Source organism: Panthera pardus, unplaced genomic scaffold, assembly GCF_024362965.1.
Source record: "Panthera pardus isolate Hobbes unplaced genomic scaffold, ASM2436296v1 HiC_scaffold_7, whole genome shotgun sequence".
NCBI classification, from domain to species: domain Eukaryota; kingdom Metazoa; phylum Chordata; class Mammalia; order Carnivora; family Felidae; genus Panthera; species Panthera pardus.
Window position 1 is genome coordinate 49179485 of NW_026527002.1, and position 25963 is coordinate 49205447.

General features: G+C 36.8%; 1 protein-coding gene across 49 annotated transcripts in view; it reads left to right on the forward strand.

Moving 5' to 3' along the window:
- The window catches only part of RIMS2 (regulating synaptic membrane exocytosis 2), a 601231-nt gene that overhangs the window by 500803 nt on the left and 74465 nt on the right, over positions 1-25963 (forward strand). For 37 of the 49 annotated variants that reach the window (XM_053896431.1, XM_053896433.1, XM_053896465.1 and 34 more), the window contains one exon: positions 9958-10199. The exons of the other annotated variants lie outside the window; for them this stretch is intronic. In XM_053896431.1, the coding sequence (XP_053752406.1) occupies positions 9958-10199 (242 nt within the window). The remainder of the gene's footprint in view (positions 1-9957; positions 10200-25963) is intronic. 49 annotated transcript variants of the gene reach the window in all.

Sequence of the window (25963 nt, forward strand, 5' to 3'; positions counted from 1 at the left end):
TCTATGACTCCTATTATCTTGTTTTTCTAAATTTATTAACTAAGACTATAAACCATGGCCCTTGAAAAGAAGCACATTCATTTTATACATATGTACATACATCCTGGTCAGTGTTTTATGTGATGATCAGCCAAGTGTGGCCACAAGAGGAGACGCAGGAGAAGCTCAGGAAAACAGAGTTGCTTATAATAAGTCCCAGGAACCACGAGGCGTGTCACGCCAGGTAGGGCCGCACGGGAGAGCAGCAGTGTAGGCAGGAGGCAGAAGGGGCAGGAGTCAGGCAAGAGTTAAGGCTTGAGCCTTTATTTGGGGGCTGGAAGGACGAGATAGGGCAGAGTAACCAGTTTGAGTTTGGCAAACTTGAGGAATTCCTTCTGGCGGGGCTTTGGGCTCTAGAAGTGGACTTCTATTGCCTGGTACCTGGCACTGGAACGAATTAGGGCCGGGAAAGTATGGGCTTAATGTGAATAAGCCAAATAGAGGAGCTAGGCCTCGGAATTTGGCTAATTTGCGTATCAAAGGCATGTCTGCTATCCCTGACAATTGGCTAGCCCCAGGAAAAGCGAGGTCTTTCCAGCCAGGAAGATTTTTAAGTTGTCAAAACATCGAAATGTCCTGAAAAAATATAAACAGTACACATACGTATGCATATACACACTCACACAAATAGACAATTTTTAATGCCCACTAAAAAACGGAGTTAAAAAATATTTTAAAATTTCACTTGGAGCTTTGTTGTTTAGACATTTTTAAATATCTGTAACTGTGGCCTGTCGGCATGTACTCTTGAAAGAAAGACCCCTTCTTGTTTTTTTTTATTTCTAAGCCCAGAGCCCTCTTTTTCTCCCAAGCAAGCAACAGGCCTGAAACACTGTTTCAGAAAACACAATGTGCTTCTGTTCCCTGACATTTCCAAAGCTTGTGGCCCAGTCTCCTGTGCCCTGCTGTAAAGAGGATAGATGGTAAAAAAAGAAAATGGCGTGTCTTTTCCAAGCAATAATTCAGAGCTCGTTAAGAAGAATAATGTGACATAAAGCCACAAATTCTAGGAACCTGGAACAGTGGTGCCCTACAAATCATTCTACCTAACAGTTGCTAAGAAAGGTAAAAAAAGGGTAAGAAACTACTGGTCTTTTCTTGGTTATTGTCAGCCAGCTCTAAGGAAAACATACCCAACTTTAATAAAAGCATTGCTGTTTCAAAATATAAAGGAAGAATGTATGGATATTATACATTTAGCCTCTTGGGAAAAAATTGTGGACTGAGTTTTGGGTGTTTTTTTTTTAATCCCATGGGACTCCAGAAATTGTTGTAGATTCTTCTGTGAATTTGAAACTTTGATTTGATTAGCTATGGAAGTTATATGGATAATGAATAATTAGATTTCATCAAGGTAAATAAGTTTAAAGCATGTCCTCACTCTGAAATGCTGCATATTTGTAAAATTTGGATTTGATTTGTAATCAAGCTTTCAAAAAACTCAGAGCATCCACTATTTTTCAAAATATGGGACTAATGTCTTTGGTACTTTGTAGTCTGAGGAAATTAATATCCTTAAGATGTAGCCATTCATACACTTTTATAGATTGTGAAACACAGCATCTAGTCATTTTATCTGGGTAAAAATTGCAGTCCAGGCATATTTTCATAATGTCTGATTTGAGCTAGGTAAGTTGTAGTCCAAGAATATTTTCATATTATGGTTTAGCTTTCTGTATTATTTTTAAAGCCATAATGTCAATTTTTATTTAGTGTAATCATTTCAGTAGTGCAAAATAGTCATCATCTGTTAAATGCTCTACAAACTTGATACACATAGAGTTGGAGCAAGAATAAATCAAAGCTCTCAATTTTTTTAGTTTCACAAAATCTTAACTATTTGTGTTCCTTTAATATTGATAAGAATGGTGGAAAATGTAAACTGATGCTTGAAGCTATAGGCCAGTAAGGATACCTCCGGATATTTGTCATGGACCTTTTTATGGTATAGCAAATACTGTGTAATCATGTAATAAAATCAGAAGAAGCCAAAATGGAAATGAGTTAGAGGGAAGTCTATTCCTGCCTAAAATATTTACATATAAAAATTCTTGGGTTTAGCTGAAAAGTATGGATGAAACAATAAAGCAATTTAAGAGGATGATACACATACTGAATTGATAGGTTAGAATTGTAAAGTTCATTCTGAACACTTGTGAAGGGAAAGATGTTCTTGCTTAAAAATCATACACCAAGGAAAATTGTGGGGAACAATAGGAAAAGCCGAATTAAAAAGAAAAAGAAAAAGACCATGAAGATTTGAAAGGAATTAATTAAAAAAAAACAGATTAACAGAGGTATTATAGTCATAAAAATTCAGAGGTTAAAGTCTATTAATAATCTCTAACCTTCTCATTTGCTGGGTTAGGAAAAGGAGGGCCAGTGAGCAAAGAAGCATAAAAGTTTAATGTGCTAAATCAAACTTTTTCACGTGAGTTCTTCAACTCATGTATTTTTCCATCTTGAAGAAATATTTTGTATCCATTTTTAACTTTCTGTTTAATCTTTCTCTCCCCTCAAGTTCTGATTTTGCCTAAAAAAAAAAAAGTAATATATTAGTAATCCTTATTTCGTGACTGTTCTCTTCATTTCGATACTCCCGTGAGTTTACCATTTCTTTCTCTTCAATTTCAACGCTCTTCAAAATTGTATCCACCGTAATAGCTCCCACTCTGTTTCACCAAGTTTCTTTGTCAACTTGTTGGCTTCAGTAGCTGTTTTCTTAAAGGCCAGTTGTGTCCTCTTAAATTTTCAAATCTATAGACTTTCTTCATAAATTTGTCCCTATTTAAAGAAGAGAGTCGTGTTCTTTCCAACATGACCTTTAATGTTATAAATAGAGATAAAATATTGGTCTGAATTCTAGATATCTTGGTGCAACCACCTATGCAGTGTATGTCCTCACAGACTTAGGGCCACTCTGAGGCAATATCTGAATAGGCAGTTAAATAAGGGTAAGTAGGACAGGACATTTGTTGATCACATCCAGGCCTTATTCTCTCTTGACCTCGTCTTATGTTAGTATCCCTGCCTTCTTCAGTTAACATTGGTTTCATAAATTCCCTCTAACAACCGGGATTGTTTTGGCCTCAGGATATTTGCACTTGCATTCCTCTCAGTTTAGATCACCCTTTCTTAGCATGACTGGCTTCCGCATTCAGGACTCAGCTCAGTCATCTCCTCTTCAGAGAGGCCTTCCTTGACCACCCTATTTAATGTTGTCCTTCCCCCAAACTTTCCAGTGCCTGTTATCATTATATTCTACCTTCTTTTCTTTTTTTAAAAAAATATTTATTGATTTTTGAGAGAGGAAGAGAGAGAGAGACAGAGCGTGAGCAGGGGAGGGCAGAGAGAGAGGGAGACACAGAATCCGAAGCAGGCTCCAGGCTCTGAGCTGTCAGTACAGAGCACGACACAAGGTTCAAACCCATGAACAGTGAGATCATGACCTGGGCCAAAGTCAGACACTTAATCGACTGAGCCACCCAGGTACCCCTACCTTATTTTCTTTAGATCACATATCACCATCTAAAATTAGCATTTATTTTCTTATTTATTGTCTTTCCCCATGACAATAGGAATGAAAGTTGCATGAAAACAGGGTCATTCTCGGCCCTTTTCTCTGCTGTACTTCTAACTCCAAGAACTGCCGCATAGTCAGTACAAAGTAAACATACACTAGATGAATGATCAAATCATGGAGGTAGCGACATGTTATAAAGGACCAAACCTCCAACTAAGAAATAAATCTTTTTTTCCCTTAAAGAAATCTTTCTTCCTTCTTTCTTTCTTTCTTTCTTTCTTTCTTTCTTTCTTTCTTTCTTTCTTTCTTTCTTTTAAAGAAATCTTTAACATAGTAATACTTTAGGCATTAGCAAGAAGTTGGGAAAGGAATTTTGGAGATTACAAGCCTTCATGGTGCTCCTTAAACCATACTAATGAAGTAGCAACCTGCTCTGTGAGCGCTGAGGCCCTACTTCCTTCCTTCCCCAAAACTTAAAATCTTAAACACAGCTCTGTTACTAATGCCTATAGTCGAGGCAGATGTTTTTGGCTAAAAATACTTTGTTAATTAGCAAAATATTTCTCCCTAACTCTGGATATCACCTCTATGGCATAGACAAACATACATCCCCTCCAAAACATTTAGATACTATATTTAGATACTATAGTATATTAATTGAATGCATTTATATATAGTACTGTAATACTATTAAAAATGCTAAATTTTAAATTTCTGTCATTTCCAGAAATCAAAGAATTAGTATAGGAAACTCAGTTTTTACATACTCTTCAGAGGAAGATGTTTTTTTGAATTGTTAATTAAGGTTTCTTGACATTGGAGTTGGACATTGGAATTTCAATTGTAAACTAAGACCATGTCGTTGTGCAGCCATATTTGCATTATACATGGCTGATATTTGCCAGTAAATTAATTAAGAGAAACTATGTCGTATCATTTTTTTATCTTTATATTTGTGGAGATAGATGTTAAATAAAAACATTGGTTGAACAAATGACTACTACTTTCCTACCCTAAAATTATAGATGGTCATTTGAGCAAATGAAATGAAGCTTATTATATCATAAATTAGGATAATAATAATTTCAAGTTCCACATTTTAGGAAAGGCGTAGTATTTAATAAGGAGAAAATTTTTAATTAAGGGAACTTTGGACAGGAGCAGAGTTTATTACCCCTCTTTCCAGCACCCAAGGAACATGCCAGAATTCAAGAAATGACACTTTATAATACAGACATCTGCCCAATGACAGGCAACGGGGGAATCAAGAATGAGTGATCACAGTGGCAGGTACATGGCTAGTTGTTGGCACCTGCTCCAGAAACATAACAATGGGAAGGAAAATGAATTAAACCTTTCAAGGTGCTTATAATGTTTGAGAGCTTGGCCAGTCTCACTGGGTGTGTTTTCTCCCACTCTACTATTATTATTATTATTGTTTTCTACCTTTTGAGCCCTACAGGCCCTCTGTTAGCACCACCTCCTAGCCCAAGATGTTATAAGTCCATCCATTCCTAGAAGTATCTGTCTACATCCTATCCAGAAGTACCTTTTCTATTCCTGAGCTGCAGTTCTCATACTCCACTGTATTAGCTGCTGGGCCTTCTGTAGCTGTGGCTGCAACATTCTGAATCCCTCCAGTCTCTCTCTAATACCTTGGCTAAGTCTCTCCTAACCACCTTCCCAGCTCTCAATATGATGAAATATTTTTGACATACTATGTATTTTATTTACAGTGCTACTCTTGTGCCCTTACTCTCACACACTCAGGCTTTGTCTTTGTCCTGTGTTTGCTGTTTATTATTTTAAGCCAAACTACTTAGCTCTATTCATCCAAACTATTAATGAACACTTCTGGCCCTATGGCCTATAAACTTCATTTAATTTAATCACATACTCATATAACCCCTGGTATTGCCATTTAAGTCTCTGAGGAATATCTACAAATATTTCTCTTACCTTTCATCACCTTTCTCCTAACGATTGACAATATACTAAATTTGCCTTTTAAAAAAATCTTTCTGAGTACAATTTTAACAATTATAATAATTATGTCATAAAATAGATCACTTGCACAGGCAATTTTACCTATTTTATTCTGAGGGTACTAAGTATACAGTTTTTCTAAAGTCAAAAATTAGAAAATATGTATAAGACAATATTCAGAAATATAGAAATGCTGCATCTCTTTCCAGAACTGAGCATCCTATATCAACACCCAAGATGATTGTGTGGTAATCTCTTGGTATTGGCTTGAGAGCCATGTTATACCTTTAGCCCATGGTATGAACAATGTGGATTGAATAATCTGACCTTTGTGAAAGAAAAACATATATTGGTCCTTGATTACTCTTTTCATTTAAATTTTTTTTCTTATTGCTATGTATTTGGGGAGGAAAATAGAAAAAAAAAAAGAATGGCTTTAAAAAGCAGAACTACCAACGAGAGAACACTGAAACTACTTTTAGTGCACTGTGCACAGTATATCCTTCTAGATCTTTTGCTGTGTACGTTTATACTTTTTTCCCCCATAAGAACATAATATTCTGAACATATAATTTTATTTTTCATATTCCCTTTATTTGCCTCTTGTGCAGGGAAATCACAGATCATCTCACAAATCCAGGTTTCCGTAACTGCATAGTTTAGCAAGGATGGATGGATAGATAGATAGATAGATAGACAGATAGAAGAAAGAAAGAAAAGGAAGAAGGAAGGAAGGAAGGAAGGAAGGAAGGAAGGAAGGAAGGAAAGAAGGAAAAGAAAGAATGGATAACCTATGGGGTTTGAATTGATCTGTGACCCCTAGCAGTAGGGTAAATCCATATTTGGTATGCGGACCAGCCAAAGCTAGCTGCAAATATCTGCTTCCTCTATCCCTCCCCCTATATCAAAAACATATTTGATTTCAATAGATACTTATTTACAACAGCATTTTCAAAGGTACACTCTATTTTATTGATGAACATAACTTACTTAATACCTTAACTATTGGACACTTATGGGATTTTCCCTTGGGTGTATGAGTGTGTTGTTATAGTCAATTCTGCAGCAAATATTATTGCTAAATCTGTACACATTCTAAGTTTTCCTTTAGGATGTACCTAAAAGTAGAATCAATAGTTTAAAAACTAGGCTGTTTTTTTTTAAGGTTTTTGATACATATTGCCAGCTAGTCCTTCAGAAGTCCATCACTGAGACCCCCACTAGCATTGTTGGAAATGTACTGTATCACCAGATCCTTAGAAATGGTCTTTTTTAAAGTAATTGATAATGTAATAGACCTGTGCTTTCTTAACTACACTGAGCATTCCAAATGATCACCCATGTTTACAGACTTTTTCTTACAGCAAGGTACTCCATGAATCAAGAGGCACAAAACTTTAAACATTTTGTTTGATAGCTTGCTTGCTTGCTTGTAGGTGTAGGTGATGAGGAGCAGGGAAAGTCCAGGAAACCAGTAGTGATACCCTAGCCTCAGTCTCCTTCTTCTCAAAACATAGCACTGGAGGGCAACTATTCAAAACTCATTCCTGGTGATCTCGAAGTTTCTAGAAGATGAAGAATAGATCCATCTTACAAAACTTTTAGTAACCCTTTATTGTAGATAATGCATTATCAAAGTTGTTAGGTTGAAGAGGAGTATACTTCCGTAGAACCAAATTGTCATTAAAATATTTATCTACAAACTGATTTATCAGCTCTAGTTAGTATTTTATTGTATCCTGCTTAATTTTGGACAAGTTCTTTATAACTTTTATATGCAACTGTGAAAATTAAAAATGCAAAAATTATAAGGTACAGTAAACAGTATTTTGTGAGTATATCTTTTTCTTCCTTGGTAGATATTAGCTTAAGTGGCTCTGTTAGAAAGGCATATGTTTGAGAGAAAGATGCCTACATGACAGGAGTACTAGGTTATTCTGACATGTTATATGGAGTATGTTATTATTTTGAAAGCCTGAGTTTCAAACTAAACTTTAACTTTTAAAGGCTATGCCATGCCTTTTCTGATGACAGCATATTATGAAAATCATAGGTTGCATTTCTGTGTTTATTTGCCCACAATCCACAGAATAAGAAACATCATAAGGCAGCAAAGCATTTAATAGTTTAAGGGAACCTTACAGATATGCCAGTTCAAGATGTTTAATGGATGCCCAATGGATGATGGTGGTGGTGATGGTAGGGGGTGATAATAATAGGGAGAAGGAAGGGGAGAATAATTTTTGGAGCCCTTATGTGTCTGGCGTTCTGCTCAATGCTTTACTTACATTTTCTCATTTATTAAGTGAGGAAATTAAGTTTCAGAAAGGCTAACAACCCTCCCCAATGAGTCAGCCAAAGATCAAACCCAGATTTCCTGACTCTCAGTGCCGTCTATTGTCCATTATATAATGCCGGCTGTATTAAAGACATTGCAGACATTTTAATTTCAAAAGTTTTTAAGTTTATAATTACAAAATCATTTCTATTAATACAGCTAAGTTTTTAAAGAAAAACTGAAGAGCTTTAGCCTTATTTTATCTGTTGCCCATATTCCCTGATAAAAATTGTTATTATTTTAATTTATTAAATTTTTACTTTAGTTATATATATTATCTCTATTCTCTAAGGTAAGAAAGGAAAATAAAATAATCTAATGTTACAAATGAGGAATCTGAGGCTCAGAATAATTAATTCTTCTAAGGAAGTCAGTTAAGTAACAGCAAAACTGGAAGTCAAGCCCACATCTGTTTGCCCCAAAACTCTGTTTTATTCTATTGTTGTTTATTAAAGAATAGCAACATCAAACAAGCTTGAAAGTTATCAATTTGGGGTATTATAGAAGCATATACACTGTTCTGTCTTTTGGCCTATTTATGTCTCATTTCTCCTTAAACTAATGTGAAGGGTAAAATAGTACAGTTTACTATATGTTTTTTTAAATTTGGGGGGCACCTAGGTGGCTCAGTTGGTTAAGCTACCGACTTCAGCTCAGGTCATGATCTCTAAGTTTACCAGTTCAATCCTCATGTCGGGGTCTGTGCTGACAGCTCAGAACCTGGAGGCTGCTTTGGATTCTCTCTCTGTGCCCTTTCCCTGCTCGTGCTATCTCTCTCTCTCAAAAATAAATTTAAAAAAAAATTTTTTTTTAAATTTTATACTAGGCCTTTCTCCTCTTAAGTGCATTTGGAGTGTCTCCTCTTAAGTGCATTTCCTCAATAGGTCAGTTTTCCAATTCTCACTCTTTAAATGATACATAAAGATATTTCTAATGTTTCTTGATTTTTTTCTTTTGTTTCTGTAATTATGTGTTATTCACTCCTGTTATCAGTATGAAATTAAGGCAAAAACCATGACTCTAATCCCAAATCAAAATGACCTATAAATAACTCTTCCCGTACCTGCAATCAGGCTGCTTCTTTCACATTTTTCCAGGTTTGGGGGGGCCCAGCTGGATAGCCTGCTTCTGGATTCTTCAAACCCCGCTTGACTTCCTACCACATCCCAGTAATCACAGAAGAATCAAGGGTCCTGTCTTTAATTAGTTGGCCGTGTTAGTCTCCTGACTATTGCCAATGGGAGTAATCAGTAATCACTACTAACACTCCCAATGGGAGTAATCAGCTAATCAGTAATCATCATCAGTAATCAGTAATCATCAATCAGCTCACATGCTTCATTGATTCATTGATTGCTTCTTGATCACATTGTGTAGAAAACTGATAATGAGGTTTTTTTTTTCTTTCAAATGAATGCAATCTCCCTTTTCTTTATCCTTTGGAATATAGACATAATGATAAATATGAAATTACATAAAGTGAAATAACTTATTTTTTAATTCAAAACTAATGAAACATCAATCCCTGTTAGAAAATGTAACCGTTATTTTGATAAATCTTATAAATCTTTTGAGATAAAGAAAACTTATTTTGAAAGGCCACTGTTAGCAGTGGATGCTGTCATTTTTGCTATTTTTTAAAAGATTCACCCACTCTACTAATTTCTTTTTGAAGGCAGTAGTAAACCATATCAGAGAAGAGTGCTTTTGGAAGCATCTCCCTTTGTTGTATGGCTGCTTTAAAGCATATTTGTACTTGCAGGATAGTATATTCTCTTAAATAAGCCCCCGATTTTCTGTGAATATTTCCCCCCCATGGCCATGCAAACCGGTGCCTTCTTTGAGTGAAGTGAAATCGTGAGTTTACATAGTTGTGTTACATAGTTGCGTTAGGTTGACCCTGAATAGTAGAGCCCATTCAAGACCATGGTATTTGGAAGTTTTTAAATCCTAAAAATGTGTCCCATAAATGGTATGATTTAATTATACTCCAGATGTTTCATCTAAAATACATTTTCTGTCTTTTCCTTTTCACTCTTGTCCTCCCTTTTAATGATCCATCGGCCTACAGTGTCTTTACATCCAAAATGCAAAGCAGACAAGTCGGCATCTCAGGGAAGAACATGACCAAAAGCACCAGCATCAGCGGAGACATGTGCTCGCTGGAGAAGAACGATGGCAGCCAGTCTGACACCGCAGTGGGTGCCCTGGGCACCGGCGGCAAAAAGCGGCGCTCTAGCATTGGGGCCAAAATGGTAGCTATTGTTGGCCTCTCCAGGAAGAGTCGCAGTGCTTCTCAGCTCAGCCAAACGGGTAGGCATTTTTATGTTACTTTTGACTTCATGTTTGAGCTGTAATTAAAATACGTATTCTCTTCTCTTGCTCATTTCATCGCAGTAATTAATGGAAGATGACATGTTCCAGAGAGATGGGGCCATTTTAAGCTAGTTGACCTTTCTGCACATGAAACACTAACTTTGTTTTTCAGTGACCAATGAACCTGCTTTGAAGTGAACCTTGGCCCCCATTCTCGAGACGCGTGTACAGTCTTTGCTCCTCAGGGAGGAGTTAAGCTGTGGTGGCGGGATTGCCTGTTGCTGATGCTTCGTAAAGATGATCTGATCTGTGAGATATTTGCTTTCTTTAGGTTCCTCAAGAGGGAACCAGCCAAATTAATTTCCATTCCCAGCAAGTTACCGTCATGAAGATGACACCTCCTATGTTGTGTGAATAATGTAGTTCTTTTATTGCTGACAACCTAACTTCTTTTTCAGTTTGTAAGCAGCATTTACCAGTAGTATCAATTTTCTGACTGCAGTTTTTATTTTCCTGTTAAAACTTCAAGCAGCAATATTCTCCAGCAGCAGGGATGGAGGAATTTTCTGCTGATAGTGAAGATATTCAAAGCCTTGCTACTTTCAAATTCCGTTTCTAAATCACATCTGCAAAAATAAATTAGATACAGCACTCCTACTCCTACTCAGAAAAGCCACAGTTAGCAATTAAGAAATTTGTGAGTCAAAGCAACGTCTTTTCAAATGGTTGTTGATAATTAAACATTAAATCCCTGGTATCTTGGAAATAATAACATATCTTCCACTTAACAAACAAACAAACAAAAGCGTGTAATATGGTGTTTCTTTTACAGCAAATAAATTATAGGCAAATGGGTGAAATCTCATTTATGTTTGAATTACTAGGGTTCTAATACACAGAAATCAGGACAAAAATCTGCAACATAAAAGAATTTAAGGATACGTTAATTCCTGGACCCGGCTAACCTTGATTTTATATAACTGTAACAGGGATTCTGGAATCTGAGTCTTATATATATATACTCTTATATTGAAATAGTTATTTGATGGTTTTCCTGATATTGTGGTTGTAATTCACTATGTTTAATGTGACAATTGACATAGGAACTTTTCATTTGGTGCTTTAAAATGTTACATTTTAATATAGAAATAATTATGCACATAGAGATCATACTTTAATTATTTTTAAATTACTTATGTTTATACATAATTAGCTATGTTGTACTAAAATGATAGATGTTGGCCTTTTGACATTGAAATTGAATTTTTTTGTATTTCTCTAGCGGTTAGAACTTCATTGCATTTTTTCCTTAAAATCTACAAACATCTGTAAACCTAAAACTTGTCTAAAAATAAAGCCTAAAGCCTATCAGTGAAAAAATTAAGAACCTGTAAAACACACATTAATAAGATTATAGAAGTTAGAGATAATGTGGTATTAAACTAAATAATCATTTACACTTGTTCAAGGTTTCTTGATAAATATTGACCACTTACTATGAGCCAGGCACACAGAGAGCAAAGATGGTTTTTATCATTGTAAAAATAAATATCATTGTACCAGTGTGGATTTTCAGACAAGACTGCTTACTTACCTTCTAATGAGTAGAAAGCAAAATGGGACCTTTCTAAAAAATAGTGAAATTATTCTGGATGATATCATACCAATCATTGTAAATAATAATTTGCATTTATAAAGGTATACGGATCAGTACACATGGCACATGCTAGTTTGTGTGTTCCTTTGCCTGTTGATTGTAAACTCACCTGTAAAGTCAGCATTTCTAAAGATTACATATGACTTGCTAGGGATTATAACTTAGCAGAAAATACACAGAGATAATAAGAAGACTCAGATTCTATTGCTTACTCTGAGTTATATGTGATAATCAAATATGACCTCTTTAAAAACCTACCTGACATATCTGACTCGTAGAATGTTCCTCTGACAAAAGAAATTAACACCTCCTGTTCTAACAAGGTTTTTATAAGATTTTTTTTTTTTTTAGTTTATAAGAAAATGCTTTGAGAACTTAAAATCATTTTGTTGGTGTAAGACATCATAGCCAATTTGGCCTCATAAGGGAATCAAGGACTCTGTTTTAGACATGTTGATTTTGAGATGCCTGTTTAGACTTCTAAGCGCAGTTGTTATATGGTAAGTTGGTTATGAGTCTAGAGCCTAGAAGGTCAAGGCTGAGGATGTAATTTAGGAGTGATCAACAGGTAGTACTTAAAGCCATGGCACTAAATAAGATTACTGTAAAGTAACTTGTATCAAGAACAAAACTAAAGAGAGAGTTCTGTGATACTCCAACATTGAGAAAGCAGAAGAGAATTCATCAAAGAAGACTTAAGAAAGAGAAGCCATTAAAAAAAGAGAGAGGGGGGCACCTGGGTGGCTCAATTGGTTAAACCTTCAACCTCAGCTCAGCTCATGATCTCACGGTTTGTGGGTTCAAGCCCCATGCCAGGCTCTGTGCTGACAGCTTAGAGCCTGGAGCCTACTTTGGATTCTGTGTCTCCCTCTCTCTCTGCCCCTCCCCTACTCATGCTGTGTCTCTCTCTGCCTCTCAAAAATGAATAAACGTAAAAAAAGAGAGAGAAAGAAAAGGAAAGGAAAGAATATGGTATCTTGGACACCAAATGAAGGAAACATTTTAGAAAGATTTATCAATGTGTCAGGTGCTTCTGACGGGTCAAGTAAGAAGAAGACTGAGAATTGACCATTGGATTTGGCAAGATGGGGAATTTGGTAAACCTTGACAAGCCTTGCAGTGGTGGACAAAGCCTTTTGGAGCAGGTTTAAAAAAATGGGAGTTGAGGTAGTGTCAGTAAGAATAATACCAAGAATAAAAATAAAAATATCTAATACTTACTGAACACTTTTATGTGCCGGGACTACTCTAAGCACTTTACATGTAAATCATTTAAACCTCACAATAATGTAATGAAGCAGGAATTAATTACTACTCTCCTCATTTTACGATTTTTTGAGAAAACCAAAATGAGCAGAGGGGAATAACTTCCCCAATTTTACCTAAGCTGAAAGGGTAGAAGTTGGAATTTGAATCCAGACAGTATGGATCTGGAGATTTCATTTTTACTCTATCGTAGTCTAGACCAGCATTGTCCAATACAACTTTTGCAATGTGGGCAATGTTCTGTATCTCTCCTATCCAATATGATATGTAGCACCAGCCACACGTGACGAGCTTTTGAAATGTGGCTACTGTGATTGAGTAACTGAATTTTTTATTTTTTTTCACCTTTAATTTAATTAAATTTAAATAGGCACATATGACTAGTGACTACTGAGTTGAAAGTTTCAGATAGTAACAGCTCTTTCCAGGACTGTTGATTAAAAAAAAAATGGAAATATAGAAACAGGACCATAGCTTGGGAGCATTGAAGTCAGAAAAGAGTTTTGTTATTTTAGTGACAGGATACTTGTGGGAACAACTTAATAGTTGAAAGAGTTTTGGATTCAGAGTTTAAGTGGAAATCGGCGTTGTGGTCTGTGGTCACTCAAGAAATTATGCTCTTTAATTTTCATCTTGTAATAATTTCTAAGGTTACATGGGATTTTACATTTACTCTAATTATAACACTCAATAACTGTAATCATTTATTTATTTGCCTATCTCCTGGCTAGACTGTTTTTTCTTATGTATCTTTCTCAGTGTCTGGTATAGTTTCAAATATAGTGATCTTCAGTGAAAAGCTCATGTACTCCTTGGGGTGCATGATTAAGTTCTCTGGGGAAATGGAAAGAAAACGATAGAACTTCTTTTCATTTTTTAACTTAAAAGACAAGAAATTAAGCATTGCTAATATTTAGTACATACTTCACCCTTGTGTTCATGGTTGGTCTGGATGTGTCAGATGGTCAGTGTTGCATGCCTTTCTGCAAGTGTTAGTTTTGTTAACCATCAGAAAATGGGCAAGTGGCTTAAAAAGATTACTGCAAAGAAACTGTGGATTAAATGTAGTAGCTATTGCAATTGTGCAAAAAAGGTAGACCTGAAACTTTTATTCCTACTCAAGCTCTTCATCAGCCATGATGAAGTATAGTGACACTCTTAAGATTTGACAAGAAGCTCACTGAAAAATTCTAAGTTATTGGGGGAGGCGCCTAGGAGGCTCAGCCACTTGAGCCTCCAACTTCCGCTCAGGTCAGGACCTCATGGTTCATGGGTTCGAGCCCCATGTCTGGCTCTGTGCTGACAGCTCAGAGCCTGGAGTCTGCTTTGGATTCTGTGTCTCCCTCTCTCTCTATGCCCCTCCCCTGCTTGCGTTCTCTCTCTCTCTCTCTCTCTCTCTCATAAATAAACATTGAAAAAATTTTCAAAAAAATAAATTCTAAGTTATTGAGAAGATTAATAAAAGATAGATTTACATCCACTATTATTAATGATGAACCCCTTACCCTGTGTTTATACTTTATATGGTCTATGGTATGTCTTTGTGAAGTTTCTTTTTCAATTATGACATCATTCAAAACAAGTATGAGAAAACCAAATTTGGAAGTAGACCTTCAAATTACTCTACTTATTGCTAACATAATGCCAGCTGCTATACTATATAAACTATATATATACTATATAAACCGTGATATATATATAAAACCTAATTCAAAAGGACTTTATTTATTGGGCAAAAATATCAGTTCACTGCAGTTATTCCCAGTGGGCCAGTGGCCTTTCTGTGATCATTCAGGGTTTGAGACTGTTTCATCTTGAGGCTTTACCCTCTTCTAAGAACTTGGAAATACTCTCTATACGGCCAGCACACGCAACTTTTTATGCGAAAGAATTAGAATAGGAAATTCACGTCTGTTTGTATTTCATTGGCTACTGCTCAGTCACAAGGCTGAGTCTGGGAAACAAAAGGTTGGGAAATGTAGTTTAGGCAATGCTCAGGAACAAGAAGAAGAAAGTTTGGTGAACACACCAACAGTTTTGAAAATTATAATGCCTATCACTGGAAACATTTTTCCTGAAAACATAAAGTCTTACTTTATCATTAGAAATAATGATTTACAAATATTTGTTGCATTTTGTTCTTTTAAATAATGTGTGTTTTATGTATTATACAACTATTTTAGAACATGTGTACCGTTGATAAAGAGTTTTTTTAGGGAAACGGAGATGATATTTTAAAAGGTTTAAAACAACTGGTCTAGTATATGTAATTCAAAAAGACCTAACACCACTATTCTAGTATGTTAAAGTTCTAAGTGAATGTTTGCTGAATCCATAGGTCTGTTAACAGAACTTGTACTAATGAAGAATAATAGAGATGTTAAATAGCAGTATTGCCTTTTCGTGTTATTAGAAATCTCAAACTAACACTATAGGATATAACATGTTAAGGAGTTTAACGCCAAATTTAGGCATATTCCTCACTTTTGAAATTATAATGTTTTAGGGGCACCTGGGTGGCTCAGTGGGTTAAGCATCCAACTCCTGATGTCCACTCAGGTCATGATCTCACAGTTAGTGACATTGAGCCCTGCATCTGGCCCTGGGCTGATAGCATGGAGTCCACTTGGGGTTCCCCCCTCCCTCTGTGCCCCTCCTCCGCTCACACTCTCTCTTTCTTTCAATATAAAATAAACATTTAAAAAATTATAATGTTTTAGCATTTATAATACTACCAGCCCTTATAATTAAAAGTATTGATAATCATGCCGCTATTTATTCTTTGGTACTGAGTTCAAGTGGCTTAACTATAACAGATGAGGTAAAATATTTCATGTAAGTGAAAGCTATTATAAACATATTATGAATTGTGTTAAAGTACTTCTGTAGCAAGCTGGGGTAAACAAGTAGCTAAGAAAGATACCAGTTTTATTGTTAATAGAAATTAATTTAGCGTTTCTTAGATTTGGATTGAATTTCCCATCATTTGTTCTAAAAAGAAAACCCTTATTTTTATTTTCTTAATTGTGGTAAAATACGCATAGCGTAAAATTTATTACCTTAACCATTTTCAAATGCACAGTGCGGTGACAGAAAGTACCTTCCCATTATTGCGCAACCATCTCCAGAATGCTTTTCATCTTGCAGAGTGAAACTCTGCACCCATTAGAAACTCCCCTTTTGCCCTTTCCTCTAGCTTCTGGTAATGACCATCCCATATTCTGTGTCTGAATTTGACTACTCTGGGTACCTTATATAATAAGCAGACTCGCACAATATTTGTCCCTTTGTGACCTAGTTATTTCACGTACCATAATGTTCTTAACATCCTTCCATGCTGTGAACATGTGTCAGAATTTCTTTCCTTTTTAAGGCTGAATAATATTTCATGGTACCTATATACCACATTTTGTTTATCTGTTCCCCTGTAAATGGACATTTGGGTTGTTTTCACCCTTTAGCAATTGTGAATTATACTGCTATGAAGAACACGGGTGTAAAAATACCTCTTCAAGATCCTGCTTTCAATTCTTTGGGGCACATACCCACAGTGGAATTGCTGGATCATATGGTAGTTCTATTTTTAATGTTTTCAGGAACCGCCATTCTGTTTTCCAAGCAGCTGCACCATTTGACATTCCTGCCAACAGGGCACAGAGTTGTGGTTTCTCTCCTTCCTTGCCAACACTTGTTATTTTTTGATAACAGCCATCCTGATGGGTCTGAGGTGGCATCTCATTATAGTTTGGATTTGCATTTCCCTGATGATTAGTGATGTTAAGCATCTTTTCATGTGCTTGTTGGCTATTTGGATATCTTTGGAGAAATGTCCATTCAAGTCGTGCCCATTTCCTTAAAAAAAAACAAACAAACCTTTTTATAATAGAAAAATGTAAGCCTGTTTTTCGGATTCTAAAGGATTATCTCTGTGTTAATAACAATACTTATTTGTTTGTTTGCTTATTTATTTATTTATTTTGAGAGAGACAACGTGTGAGCAGCAGGGGGCAGAGAGAGAGACAGGGAGAATTCCAAGCAGGCTCCACATTCAGTGCAGAGCCTGATGAGGGGCTCACTACCATGAGATCATGACCTGAGCCGAAATCAACAATCAGATACTTAACTGGCTGAGCCACCCAGGCGCCCCAATCATTCATAGCTTTTAAAACTTCAGTGTAGCAGGGGCTCCTAGGTGGCTCAGTCAGGTAAGGGTTCAACTCTTGATTTCGGCTCAGGCAATGATCTCACAGTTTGTGAGTTTGAGCCCTGAATTGGGCTCTGCACTGCCAATGCAAAGCCTACTTGGGATTCTGTCTCCCTGCCTCACTGTTTGCCCCTCCACCCCCTCTCAAAGTAAATAAACTTTAAAACAAGCTATAAATGATGACATAAATATATGTCACATATTTCTGAACATCTCACATTCTAGTGTTTTATTATTATCTATAGAAAAAATAAATAGAGCTCTTGAAAGCTATTGTTAAGGACCTATCTATTTAGGAACTATCCATTTACATCTACAATTGCAAATTATCTTGCATTATCCCTTCCCAAACCTAAAGATTACACTCATAGTCGAATTGTTAAAAATTGACTAACGAATTCTTATAGTATTATAATCATTTCCCTAAAGTACAAACATTACCATACATTTATTCATCTCACCAAGCAAACATTTTTTATCAACTACCCTATTTGCAAGGGAGGCATTTTGGTAGGTGCCAAGGAAGACGAAACTTGGCACATAGTCCTTACTCTTTTACAGCTTTTCTACTGAAGGATCTTAAAATCTCCCACAAGAAATGAGTTGTAGGCTTGAGTAAATATAAAACAAAGTAGAACATGATGAGGACAAGCAAGAGGAACAGAGACTATCCTATAAGGAACTGTAGCGGAGTGGAGAAAGCAGATTGGCGAGTTTTCGAGTTCACATCTCCCAGGCTCTGCTGCATGGACAAGTCAACCAACCTCTCCAAACTTCCGTTTCCTCAGCTTTAAAAATAATGGACTCTATCTCCCCACCTCTTGAGGTTGTTATGAGCCCTTCTGAAAGCACTTAAAGCAGTGTCCAATACCGTTAATATAATTATTAATATTGGTTCAGGTGTTAGTGCTCATAATATGTCATCGTTAGTGTGGCAGTGGAAATGATCACTCCCAACACTGATGCCAAGCTAGCAGTTGATCTAAGTCTTAAACTGTGGATAATGTTTAAACTGTGAGGATGCTGAGAACAGGGATGGACATCAGACACGGGCAGTAGCAGACCCAGAGATACGGAAATGCTGTCTATATGAGAGTATTTGACACATGGTGGGAGATGAGCCTGGCAATGGAGGTTGGAGCCAGATAAGAAATAACTTAATGTCTGGGGTGCCTGGGTGGCTCAGTCGGTTGAGCATCCAGCTGACCTTTGGCTTAAGTCACGATCTCACAGTTCATGAGATCGGCTCTACGCTGATGTCATTGGTCTGCTTGGGATTCTCTCTCTGCCACTCCCCTGCTCTCTCTCTCTCTCTCTCTCTCTCTCTCTCTCACTCAATAAACATTAAAAACAACAACAACAAAATGAAAGAACTTAAAGTCAGGCCGGCGAGTTCAAGCCATAGAGTTGGCAGTAGGGAGCCTTTGCAGGATTTGAAATATGGTCATGACAGTCAGAGTTGGAAAGATTTTGTCAGTAAGAAAGTCTAGAGATCAAGAATAGGAGACAAATTTTGTAAGACAGTTAGTTTAGAGCAGAGATGAGGGCCTGATCAATGGTGTATCAAGTTTTCTATTGCTGCCATACCAAATTACCACAAATTTAGCAACTTAGTGCAGATTTACCGTTCTATCAGAAATATGAGTGAGCTCGGCTGGTTTCTCTGCTATGTGTCTCACAAGATGGAAAGCAGAGTGTCATCAGGCTGGGCTTTTATCTAAAAGCTGAAAGGAAGACTCCATTTCCAAGTTCATTCGGGTTGTTGGCAGAATTCTATGCCTTGCCTGCCTAGGACCGACATCCCTTCTTTTACGGTGACCCCTGTCATCTTCAAGCTAACAATGGCATGTTGAATTTTTCTTGTGCTTCTGATCTGAGTACCCATTCTGCTGCATTTCTTTGTCCAGCTAGAGAAAATGCTCCACTTTTAAGGGCTTATATAATTAGATTGGGCCAACTTAGATGATTCAGGATAATATCCCTGTTTTAAGGTCCTTAACCTTAATTACATCTGCAAATTCCTTTATACCACATAACATAACATATTTTGAGATTCCAGAAAATAGTGCATGGACATCTTTGGGGACCATTGTGCCTACTACAAATGATAATATGGAAAGATATTGAAAGGTGGAGGTATTCGAGAAATATTATAGATTCGTTTTATAAAAATTATTATTTACATCCTACTATTTGCTTCCTGGGAGTAAAGCAAAATAGAAATAAATGTTAATCTTCAGTTTACACTATCTGACCAAACAACACATACCAGTTGTTAAGCATATAATATTTTTTAAATATAAAATTCAGAAAATAATTTACCAGTTTTAAAGACATCATTAACAGTAGCATGAATTTGTTCATTTTAATATTCACAACTTTAGATGTATGCGTTATCATTCCCATTTTACATATCAGAAAACTGAGACTCAGCAGTTCCATGATGGACAGATCCACTCCAAAGCTGGTACTCTATGTGATCCCACTGTTGCTTAAGGAATATTTCAAAGTTTTGTTATTGTTGTTGTTGTTTTAATGTGTATTTATTCTTGAGAGAGAGAGAGACAGAGCATGAGCAGGGGAGGGGCAGAGAGAGAGGGAGACACAGAATCCGAAGCAGGCTCCAGGCTCTGAGCTGTCAGCACAGAGCCCAACGTGGGGCTCGAACCCACAAGCCATGAGATCATGACCTGAGCCGAAGTCGGACGCTCAACCGACTGAGCCACTCAGGTGTCCCTAAAGTATGTTTTTATAGGGACACCTGGGTGGCTCAGTTGGTTGAGCGTCCAGCTTTGGCTCAGGTCATGATCTCATCATTTGTGAGTTCGAGCCCCATGTCGGGCTCTGTGCTGACAGCTCAGAGCCTGGACCCTGCTTCAGATTCTGTGTCTCCCTCTGTCTGTGCCCCTCCCCTACTCACACTCTGTCTCTCCAGTAAATAAATAAATATTAAAAAATATTTTTTAAGTATGTTTTTATAATTAGTTCTTTTCATATCATTGAGAGGAAGAAAACATTTCTCTTCAAAATAAAAACTTCGCAGGACACTACTTTTAATTTATTATAGGTTTTATTTAACTTAATTGGACATAATCTTAAAATCTGAATAGCCAAAGGCATTATACAGGCTAGTAATCAGCAAAGGCCTTGTAACTGTAAATAACTAAACCATAAAGGGTTTAATTGTAAGCTGAAAAGTACATACTAAGGAAAAGAAGTCTTTTTATTTCATTAAAAGTAAGTGTTTTAAGGTTTTTGAGCATGAGAGTATAAACAGAAATGCAATTTTCAGGTAAAGGCCATTTTTTTTGTAATTTTTTTTACACTTATTTATTATTGAAAGACAGAGAGAGACAGAGCATGAGCAGGGGAGGGGTAGAGAGAGAAGGATACAGGGAATTCTAAGCAGGCTCCAGGCTCTGAGCTGTCAGCACAGAGCCCGATGCAGGGCTTGAACCCACAAACCATGAGATCATGACCTGAGCCAAAGCTGGACGCTCAACCGACTGAGCCACCCAGGCACCCCTGGTAAAGGCCATTTTTAAATGAAATTCCCATATACTCTGCATAGGTATATGAAGCTACTAGAAGTTTTTGTTTGGTTGGTTGGTTGATTTTTTTATTCAAGTGACTCTCATTCCTTTTATCTACTAGGAAAATTTCCAAAGAGACAGTTGCAGTTATTTCTTGCAATTTCCTAAAGCCCTAGGTAAGCAGTGTAAAATTCTACTAGGAGTAATGTTAGTTCATTTTTCGAACATAAAGAGAAACATAGGAATGTTAGCTCATCCTCCCCTTGGGCTTTGAAAGCTATTTTGTACTGCAGACTTCGTGGAATGAAACACACTATGGTAGAAACTAGCTTCCCTCTCTGATGCTGCTCTAGATGGACACATCCTTTTTATTGTAAGATTTTTTTTTTTAACTGACGCCTTCACTCACTGCCTTAGAACATGTTAACATTATATTGTTACTCAGTAAATATTTATTGAATTTCTACTCCGTGACAAGACACCATGGTATGTCATAAACAGGATCCTCTCTGTATGGTATTTATGTTCCAGTGGGAGAGACAGCCCTTAACAAATAAAGTAATAATAGTCAAAATGTCAAAGCTTGCCTTAATGGAAGTACCAAGTGGCATGAAAATATATCATAGCAGATAACTAACCTAGTCTGGCTCATCTTTCTGTCCGTCCTGGCTCTTGACAAATACTTTGCACATAGTAGAATTTCAACAAGTCCCGTTGGATGGTATAAAATGTCACACTGCCCTTCTGTCTTTGTTTTTGGGTTTGGCAATCTCTGCGTTGGTGAATATCGTCTACCCATCTGCCAGGGGGGTCAGTGTGGTTGTGTGCTTTCTGTTAAAAAACAATTGAAAGTCAAATGACCTTGGAAAAGACATTTAGAAACTTTATAGGTTCTGAATTTGTATACTGTGCATACCATGAGGTAGAGAAACAATGGGTGCTAGTTTAACTTAGAAGTATGCCTGAAGTTGAAATAGTAGGAAAATGGATCTAGTGTGTTCTAAGGCATTAAAGTTCTGCGTTGACAGAAGAATGAAGAATGTAATTTCTGTAGCTTTTAGTCCAAAGAGTGGTTTTGTGTTTTATATGAGGATTCATTGCTTTTTAACTTGAGGCTTCGTAATCGCCTAGAAAATGAGAGAGGGACAAGAGCTAATGGAGAAGTACCAGATGAGGTGGTACACACTCCGATAAGGAAGTTGACGGTAAGGGAGCATGTAATGCAGAAATAGAAAGGTGTAAGGACACAGAAATAATCCCAGAAAACCAAGAAAACCCCCAGGGGGCTGTGCCCTTAACTGAGGTATTTCTACAACACCTCTCAACCAAAACCTTACTTCCAAAGGAAATATAGTGGCCAGGAGTAGGAAGCCAGTGCCCACTACCCTCTTAGCAGACCCCTTCCAGTCCTGTTGACATTTGAGGTATCTCAATTGCTTTCCCCTTTTGTTTTCGTCCTTCTTCTGCCAGCAGTCATTTTATCCTGGAATTAGAGATATCTGTGTCAAAGGGAAGCAGGATGAACCAAAGGTTTCTGACTTGCTATCAGCCAGACTGAGTTGTTTTTTTTTTTTTTCATTTATACAGTCGGTTGTGAAATTATCTTAATGGAAAGGACAGTCAGATAGAGTTCTATTTCACTATGTTAAAATAGATTTAAAAAAAATAGACTATTTAAGAATCTGTTCATTTGACTTATTTCATTTGGAAAATTACCCACCCCCCAGACAGTAAAAATACTTCTACACAAATGAGAATGCATGTGTTTTGAAAACAAAATAGTAGATGAAATTAACAATAAGAAAGATGGCATATCAGGGGCGCTCAGTGGCTCAGTCTGACTTTGGATTTCAGCTCGGGTCATGAACTCACAGTTCGTGAGATCAAGCCCCACGTGGCTTGGGATTGTCTCTCTCTCCTCCTCTGTTTCTTCCCCTCCCCCACTCATGTTCTTTCTCTCTCTCAAAATAAATTAAAAAAAGGTTAAAAAAAAGAAAGACAGCATACCATATAACTAAATACATACTATGTTTGTAGTCCATTTCTTATTTCTAACCAAAATGGAAAACTGAAATTTTTTCCTTCCTCAACGAAGTATAATACTTCTGCCTTCCCAGTTATGCAGCACAATGCACAATTTTAAAGCTATACATATAGGGTCTTCTTTTTAATTGTGTTCTACAGTTTAATCCCACTTATAGTCAAATCTTTTTCGTTTTATATTTTATGCTGATGAAGACCAAGTGGTTCACATGAATATTCTTTGTATATTCAAATAATTTTTCATATATTTAAAGCGAATTGGCATTATTTTCTGAATTCTACAATCTCAGCTTCAATAGAATTACCTTACAAATTTTGCATACTAAATTATTCCTCTTTTTTTTTTTTTTTAAATTACTTAGAGAGAGACAGCATGAGTAAGGGAGGGGAAGAGAGAGAGGGAGAGAGAGAGAATCCCAAGCAGCTCCACAGTGTCAGTGTCAATATGGGGCTTGAACTCACGAACGGAACCGTGAGATCATGACCTGAGCCGAGTAGGTCATCAAGAGTAGGATGCTTAAGTGACTAAGCCACCCAGGTGCCCTGATTATTCCTCTTTTTAATCCCTTCAATCATACTCAGTATTCCCTGGATGTGTATTTATTTTTCATTTATCTTATACTGGAAACTTATACTGGAAAAATATATAAAGATGTCATATAAAGATACTTATTTTTTTCTGACTTTTTCAGGGAATATTTGTGTATATCAGTAAAATCTTATGCCTCTTTGCTTCATTTTGGTATTTTATGTTTGTTTTTTAAAGTTTATTTACTTTGTGCATGTGTGCAAGGAGGGGAGGGGTGGGGGAGAGGATCTCAAGCAGGCTCCACACTGTCAGCACAGAGCCTGATGTGGGGCTCCATCTCACAAATCATGAGATCATGACTTGAGCCGAAATCAAGAGTCACACACACTTACCCCACTGAGCCACCCAGGCGCCCAAATCTTTGCTTCCTTTTGAATAAGAGAACTAGGTAAGGTCAGTTCATTTTAATCTGCTTTATCTTCTTGGTCTTTTATGGTTGCTCATTTTTCTTTATGGGTTCTTGGTGTAATTTGCTTTTCTTAAACTAGTACCCATTGAGTTTTAATCTATTTCCAATGCAACATTTTAATATACTAAGGTCAGTTAAAAGTCCATTGTGTTTAAATACTGCTTAAAATTGTAAATAGATTATCAGACTAGCCCTGAGCACTTTTTAAAAAGCTGAATTTAAAATACTCAGTCAATATGATTCACTGTACTTCTAATAAAGAAAAGGTGCTATGCAGGTACTATGGACTGTTGATAAATTATACAAATCATACACCCATTCTCAAAAAGCTTAAGAACTATTGGGGCAGATATGTTAGCACATCAGTGGCACACAATGCTGTGAGATTTCCAAAAGGTCCTTCTGACTGGAATGAGATTTTGAATGGCCTCTTAGGAGATTTGTGATTCATGCCAGCATTTAAAGACTTAGCAACATTTCAGTGAGATGAAAGAAGCATTCATGTCAAGCATAGGAAACTTTAGTAGTACAGGGTGAGTTCAGGAAAACAAAGTATGAGTCCAAGAAAGACCTGTGATATCATCTGACTAAAGAATTGGTTTCCAAACTTTTTCTAGGCCATTTGGAATCCTTTTAATATTTGGAAGAGTCAGACGATGATATAATCCGTAAGTGCATTCAGAGGGGAGTACGGGACTCTGAGGGAACTAAGCTGTGTCCGTGTGCCGGAAGCATAGAGAAGAACAGATAGACTTGAGACATAAAGCTAGAGAGTTAGGCTGAGGACAGATCATGGAATATCTCAAAAGTTATGTTCCGTAAATTGGAGTTTATCCTAAGATTATTGACAGTCACGCCAAAGGGAGAAAGACTAGAGGCAGGGAGACTAGAGGCAGTCTGGACTACCAGGTAGTAATGGGAAGGGAGGGCTGAAGAGGGATCAGATGGGGAGAAGCAGCAGGACTAGATAAGACTAGATAAGAGAGGAAAGGGAGAGAGGGCTCCAAGTTAATTTCTGAAAGCCTGTCTTGAGCAACGGGGTAGGCAAGTGTTTTGCTATTTACTGAGTCAGGGGAACCAGCTGAGGTTCATGGGGCTACTTTGATGAATACAAATATCTATTATTACTTACTGTGTGCCAGGCACAGTGACAAATGCTTCATATGCTTTATCTTCAGTGCGTTGTCTAATTTAATTCTTAATACGTATTAGCTTTTAAGATGTGAAGGACAGATCATCAGGACTTAAGGAGGACATAAATAGTAGAAATTGGAGGCACCAGCCATAGAGAAGCAAAGGGGAGAAAATTCTAATTCAGGAGCTGGAGAACTATGAACCACAGACCAAATGTAGCCTGCTGCTATTTTTTTTTTTTTATAAATACGTTTTTTTAATTTGATAAAGTTTTATTGGAGCACAACCACATTTATTTATGTTTTGTCTATGGTTACTTTTGTGCTGCATTAGCTCAGCTGGGTGGTTGCCAGAGAAAACCTTATGACCCACAAAGCCTAATCTATTCACCATCTGGCCCTTTACAGACAAAGTTTGCCAAGCCCTATTCTAGTTTGATTCTGGCGGGGATCCAAACATGATTTTAGCCTCCAAGATGAGAAAAATATTTTCATTTGAACATAAAGGGAGGGAAGTAATAGAAGATAGAAGAGAGGAAATGACTAAGTGTGAAAGCAGACACCCAAATATTTTATTGGATAATTTGTAAATCTCAAAATATTAAATGTCACTTAGTTCAGCCAGCCTTTTACCTAATACTTAATTTTCGGTTCTTTCTAAGCTCCTAAAGGAGTTCTCTACTCTAGCTAAACTGATCTCATCAAAATTATCTAGTCAAGAGGCTTTTGCTCTAGTGTCGTGAGAGACTGGGTGGGGATTTCTACCAAAATAGCCTTGAAATTTTATCACCGCCCATATATTTACCATCTAGCGCACGTGTGGTGCTCTGTATAAAATTACCACCCCTGCTTTGAGTTCACTAAACAATACTTCTTGTCACTTCTGGTTTTCTTGTTTTATTTTATTTTATTTTTGATTAATATAAC